General features: G+C 66.4%; 1 protein-coding gene across 3 annotated transcripts; it reads right to left on the bottom strand.

Annotated features, from left to right (window-relative positions):
* Positions 1-1,072: 1,072 nt before the first annotated feature.
* Positions 1,073-5,793, bottom strand: BEST2 (bestrophin 2). Of its 3 annotated transcripts, none has more exons than XM_050305976.1 (9): positions 5,104-5,793; positions 4,558-4,652; positions 4,010-4,243; positions 3,252-3,406; positions 2,758-2,835; positions 2,347-2,499; positions 2,194-2,274; positions 1,906-2,057; positions 1,073-1,373 (listed from the first exon to the last, which is right to left on the bottom strand). In XM_050305976.1, the coding sequence occupies exons 1-9, from the start codon at positions 5,253-5,255 to the stop codon at positions 1,148-1,150; spliced, it is 1,326 nt and encodes a 441-aa protein (XP_050161933.1). In that variant the 5' UTR covers positions 5,256-5,793; the 3' UTR covers positions 1,073-1,147. The 3 variants fall into 3 exon arrangements, 2 of the variants coding, with proteins under 2 accessions (XP_050161933.1, XP_050161934.1); XM_050305977.1 differs by having other exon boundaries at positions 2,347-2,445; XR_007627485.1 differs by having other exon boundaries at positions 1,248-1,373; positions 1,740-2,057.

Raw genomic sequence — 5,793 nt, 5'->3', positions numbered from 1 at the left:
GGCCCCACCCTCAGCCCTCCCGCTCAGCCCACCCACTCAAACCGCCACAGCTGCGCCGGCCCCGCCCGCCCTTGAATTGCGCGGGCCCGGCAGCGGCTGCCCAATCAGCACTCGAGGCCCCGCCCTGGCCCCGCCGCCACCGCAGCCCCGGCGGGCGCTGCTGGGGCCAGGGAAAGGCGGGGGGAGCTCCGCGGTCACGTCCCGTCCGGGAGCTCTCCCGGGACAAGGGGAAGGGGGGGCGGCGGCGGAGCCTGCGGGGACAGCGGCGTTCTTGGAGACGGGCAGGGAGGGGCCGGGCGGCCAGGGGGCGGGGCCAGTGCGAGCCGGGGGGCGGGGCCAGCACCATCCCGCCGCGTTTGGCTCTGGGCTTTGGGGTTGTTTTGGGCTCGTTTTGGGTGCGGGTTTCGGGGGGTTATGCACACTCTCCCGGGCCACAGCCCCGCCCCAGCTCGCTGCACGCTGCTGCGCTCCCCGCACCCCTTGCGCTGCTGGAGGGACACCCCCAGCGGGGCTGCAGGACAGGCTGCACCGGGGTGGCCCCGCCCGCTCTGCCCGCCCAGCCCGGCCCGGCCCCTCCGCGCGACCCCGCCCCCGTTCTCTCGGGGGCCGGTAGATCTGGTGTCTGTGTCGAAAAGGTAGACCTGTTCTCTTTTAGGGGGTAGACCTGGTCTGTTTTAGACAAGTAGATCTGGTGTCTGTATTTAAAAGATAGACCTGGTGATCGAGTCGAACGGGTAGACCTGGTCACACCTGAGGCTGTCCTGCCCCTCGTCATCCTCACTGGCCACACCTGAGGCTGTCCCTCACGGGAGGGGACAGAATGGCGCTTGGCCCCTCAGGCGGGCGCGTGACTCTGGCGCGCGGGCAGAGGCGGCGCGAGCCGGCCGGCGGGGACGGCGCGAGCCGGGGGACGGTGCCTACGTGAGGCGCGCGGCGCGGGAACTGGAAACGGCCGGGAATGATTCGCTTCTATTTTTGTATCCCATTTCTGGCGGGGCACTTGTCTCCCACCGAAAACAAAATGTTCCAATAAAGCCTCGGGATTCAGTGCTGGAGGTTTATTTGCGGGGGGGTGGAGGGGCCGGATTCTGTGAGAGCTCGTACGGGGTTGAGCCGGGGGGGAGTGTTTTTCGGGGTGTCCCCCCCATTAAACCACGTGGTCGGCGCTGGGGTAGAGGAGCCACTGGTCCTGGGTGCCCCCGTCCCCCAGGGGGTTCTCGGGGGAGCCGCCCTCCCCCTCGGAGCCGCTCTTGGGGTGCAGAAGAGAGTGGCGGCGAGTGGCGGAGGGGGGACGCGGGGCGGGGTCCGTGGGATCTCCCGGGGAGTCCCCGACGTCCTCCAGAGGCTGGAACTGCATCTCCTCCTTGGCCAGTCTGCAACGGGGTGGGGAGAGGGTCACGACAAAATCCCCCCGAGGCCACCCCAAAAAAAACCCCAGAAACCGCCCTTGGGGTCACCCCAAAATCCTCCGGGTTCACACCAAACTCCCTGTCCCCTGAAACCTCCTCTGGGTCACCCAAAAAATCCCCCTGAGGCCCCTCCCCCCGAGGTCACCCTCGACCCTCCCCGGGTTACCCCACGCCCTCCTCCCTCCCACCGACACCTAGGTTTGCCCCAAAACCACCCCCAAACCCCCTCCGGGATCACCACAAAAAACTGCCCCCTGAACCCACCCTGGCTCACCCCGATCCCCCCACACACGGTCACCTCAAAGCCCGCCCCGGGTATCTTGGGGTTACCTGGGGGGTTCCCTGGAGGACAGTTGGAATGTTTTGGGGTCCCATAATTGGGGTGTTCCAGGGATTTAGGGGTAGGGTGGTCCCAAGGTGGGGGTTCCCGCTGTGGGGTTGGAGGGGGTCGAGGGGTTTCGGGTGGGTCCCGGGGTGTCGTCGGGGTCCCGCTCACGTGACGTCGAAGGCGGATCCCCGGAAGGTGGGCTGCCGGGGGGGCGCGGCCGCAGCCGTGTAGGGAGCGCGGGGGCAGGTGCTGTCCCAGTACCGGTCCCTCTCCAGCGCCGGCACCTCCCCGTACAGCTCGTCCACCGCCAGCATCGACACCTGCCAGTGCTTGGGTGTCACCTGGCAGCCGGGGACTCACCCGGACACCCCTTCCCCCTCCCCGACATCTGGGTGCCCCTGCACACGTGGGTCCCCCGTCGCACCCGTGTCCCCCCATCCTGCCCATCCCACGCACCTGGAAGTTGCGGTCGATGAGGGTGTTGGTCTCAAAGTCGTCATCGTCCTCCCCAAAGGGGTTGATGAGCTGCTCGGCCACCTGTTGGGGGGCTGGGTGTTCCCAAGTGTCCCTAGGTGTCCCTGGACCCCCGCCTGTAACCACCCCACCCACCTTGAGCCACCCCACGTAGAAGAAGAACTGAAGGAGGGTGAACACGGGCACTCCCAGGTCCAGCTCGTGCCCCGCGTAGCCCTGAGCGGGGTCCAGGAACTGCCGCCCGATCAGGCAGGTGAGGAAGAAGGTGTACACGGCGATGGTCACCACCTGGGGGGACACATGGCACCTGGGGGACCCGCCAGGGTCCCCTCCATTGCCCCTCAGGGTCTCCTCAGTGTTCTCTCAATGCCTTCCATCCCTGTCCCCCCATCCTCATCCCACCGGGTGCCCGCTGTGTCTCCGCAGGGTTCCCCGCTACCCTCGGTGCTCCCTCTCGGTGTTCCCATTGCGCCCAGCACCCCATCCCAGTGTCCCCGGTGCTCCTCCAGTGCCCCCAGTGCACCTCCCAGTGCTCCCAGTGCCCACCTGGGTGTACACCAGTGGGACACTGATCCAGTCGTAGTGGAACAAGAGGCTGCAGTGGGCCCGGAACCGGTTCAGCTCCTGGGGGGGGAGCGCAGAGAGGTCCGGGGGGGCTCAGGGGGTCCCAAGGGGTGTGCACGGTTTGGGGGGGTTCAGAAAGACCCCGGAGGAGATTGTGGGGGTCTCAGGGGTATCCTAGGGGCTGTTGGGAAGGTTTGGGGGAATCGGTCAGGGGCGTTGGAGGAGTTCTGGAGGGTACTGGGGGGGTTAGGGTCAATCGGGAGGTTTGGGGGGTTCAGGGGGAGGTCATGGGGGCCCCGGGGGGCTCTGGGGTCAATCAGGGGGTTTAGAGGTTTCAGGGGGCAGTCAGGGAGGTTTAGGGGGATTGGGGTGTCTCGAGGTGTGTCGGGGAGTTTGCAGGGCCTCCGGGGGGTTCTGGGGGTACTTGGGAGGGTTTGGGGGCACTCGAGGATTGGGGTTGTGGGTCCCCGGGGTACCTCCATGAGCAGTTTTAGGGCGCAGTCGTCCCGCACCCGCCCCTCGCGCCGCGCCTGCCCTGCCAGCGCCGCGAACCAGGCGCAGGGAACCCAGAACTTGTTGTAGGGCGAGCGCAGCCCCTCGAGCCGCCGCCGCTCCTCCCGCGTCAGGAACCCTGGGGGAGCCAAGAAACCCCAATGTCACCCCCAAAACAGCAACATCCCCCCTAAAACAGCAACGGCCCCCCCTCCCCTGGAGCCGCTGCCACTCCTCCTGCGTCAGGAACCCCGGGGAGATCTCCAAAATCCCAATGTCACCCCTAAAACGGTGACATCGTGTCTGCCCTTGAGCTGGCATCGCTCCTCCCGTGTCAGGAGCCCTGGGGAGACTCCCAATGTCACCCTAAAACCTGCCCTGTCACCACGGAACTGCCCCTTGGACACAGTGGTGTGACAGTGCCACGATGTCACCCCCCCAGTGTCCCTCCGACCACCCCACTGCTCCCACCACCTCAGTGCTGACATCATCCCCACGATGACGTCGCGGTGACATCGCAAGTCTCGATGAACCGTGATGAGGTCTCTTAGCAGGAACTATTTTTCTCTCCTCTCTTTTTCTCAGTGGTGGGGAAGTGCTTGGACACAGGGCTATGACAGTGACCTGATGTCACCCTGCTGGGGTCCCCCCAACCCTCCCACTGCTCCCTCTGACCCATGACCCTCCCGGTACTTGTCTCACATGCTCTGATGACATCACAGTGACATCATAACCCACTCACCGGCCTGCACCAGGTGGTCGGTGGTGGGGAATCTCTTGTAGACGGGGGTGCTGACGGCCCGGAGCACCAGCAGGGCCGCCAGGCCCCCGTAGCGCAGCAGCGTCCGGCGCAGGATCCGGCCCCGCGCGTCGGCCCCGTGGACGGACCCGGCCACAGCCACCATGAGCCCGTCGGGGGCCGGCACCGCCCGGAACTGCCCCCACCAACGCTCCAGCACCAGCGCCACGTAGAACCCTGCAAACTGGGACTACTGGGGGCGCTGGGAGCAATGGGAGGGGTCACTGGGAACACTGGGAAGGGGCACTGGGGAGAATGGGGGGACCCCGGTGGGATCTGGGACTCACAGGGAAGTTCAGGGTTCCCGGAGAGGTCCTGGGGGGGGGGCATCCCTCACTGAGCACAAAGGACAAGGGGATCATACTGGGGCATCGGTGAGGACACCGGTGGCCTGGGGGAGGTGTTTGGGGTCCCAGGGTGGTTTGGGGGTCCCAGAGGGGTTTGGGGGTCCCAGAGAGGGTTCCGGGGAGGCCCCGGGGTGGGTCTCTCACCGAGCACAAAGGACACGGGGATCAGATCGGCCGATTTGTCGCAGTAGAGGACGAGCTTCTCAAAGAGCCTCCGCTGGGACTCCGAGAGCAGGAACCTTGGGGGGAAAAGGGGGTAAGCCACTACCTGTCCCTGTCACCCCCCGGACTCCTCCAACGGCCAGGAAACCCCCCGGGGATGCCCGAGTCCCCCCTCACAAGGTCCCCGTGACCCCCGTGCGCCTCACCCTGATGTCCCCGCGTGTTCCCGCACCCCCACCTGTCCCCACCACGTTCCCGGTGGCCCCACCCTTCCCGTGTCCTCCCTGTGTACCCCCATGTCCCACAGTACAAAGTCCCCATGTCCTTGTGCTCCCGTATGTCCCATCCCAATGCCCCACCCGGGTCCCCCTCTGTCCCCTCCGTGTCCCCCCATATCCCCCTCTGTGTCTCCCTTGTGTCCCCACCCCCCATGTCCCTCTCATGTCCCCCCATACAAAGTCCCATGTCTCCGTGCCCTCCACGTGTCCCATCCCGATGCCCCCCTTTGTACCCCCACTTCCTCCCTACCTGTAGGCAAGGCTGAGCCCCAGGTAGGCTCCAAGGAAGAGGAGCAGCTCCCGGTACAGGAGTTTGTAGATGCTGCCTCGCCAGAGCAGCAGCAGCTGCGAGAACCCCCCGAAACGCGCGGTGGCCACGCGGGACGTGTATGTCACTGTCATTGTCACCCAACACCGCGCGGGCACCGAGGGGGCACCGCAGGGGCACCTGTGGGCACCTGGGCACACCTGGGGACAGCCCCGCCCCCGGGGGAGGGCGGGAAAAGGATTTAGGAGGACACCTGGGGGAAGCTGGGGACACAAGAGGCATCTGGGGGTGTTGGGGACACCAGGGGTGGGCACTCAGAGGGCATCTGGGGGCACCGGGAACAGCCACAGCCCCGAGGGGCCGGGAAAAGGCTTTGGAGAGGCGCCTGGGGGGTGTTGGGGATGCAGGGAACAGCTTGGGGACACAGTGGGGCACCTGCGGGGACACCGAGAGGACGTTGATACCTTGGGATCACCTTGGGATCTCCTTGGGATACCTTGAGAACACCCGGGAGGTATGAAAAGCCCTCAGGGGGATACCTGGGGGGCGTTGGAGAACCAAGGAGGAGACCTTGGGGACACCGAAACCCACGGAGGGGACATTGAATCAACACCCAGGGGAGCTCCCGTGCCCTGGGGACCCACCATGTGGCCCCGCCACCCCCCAGGCCGG

Source organism: Myiozetetes cayanensis, unplaced genomic scaffold (genome assembly GCF_022539395.1).
Source record: "Myiozetetes cayanensis isolate MyiCay16 unplaced genomic scaffold, myiCay2020 scf105, whole genome shotgun sequence".
In the NCBI taxonomy this organism is placed as follows: Eukaryota; Metazoa; Chordata; class Aves; order Passeriformes; family Tyrannidae; genus Myiozetetes; species Myiozetetes cayanensis.
The sequence above is the reverse complement of the archived record's forward strand: the minus strand, read 5'-3'. Positions and strand labels throughout refer to the sequence as shown.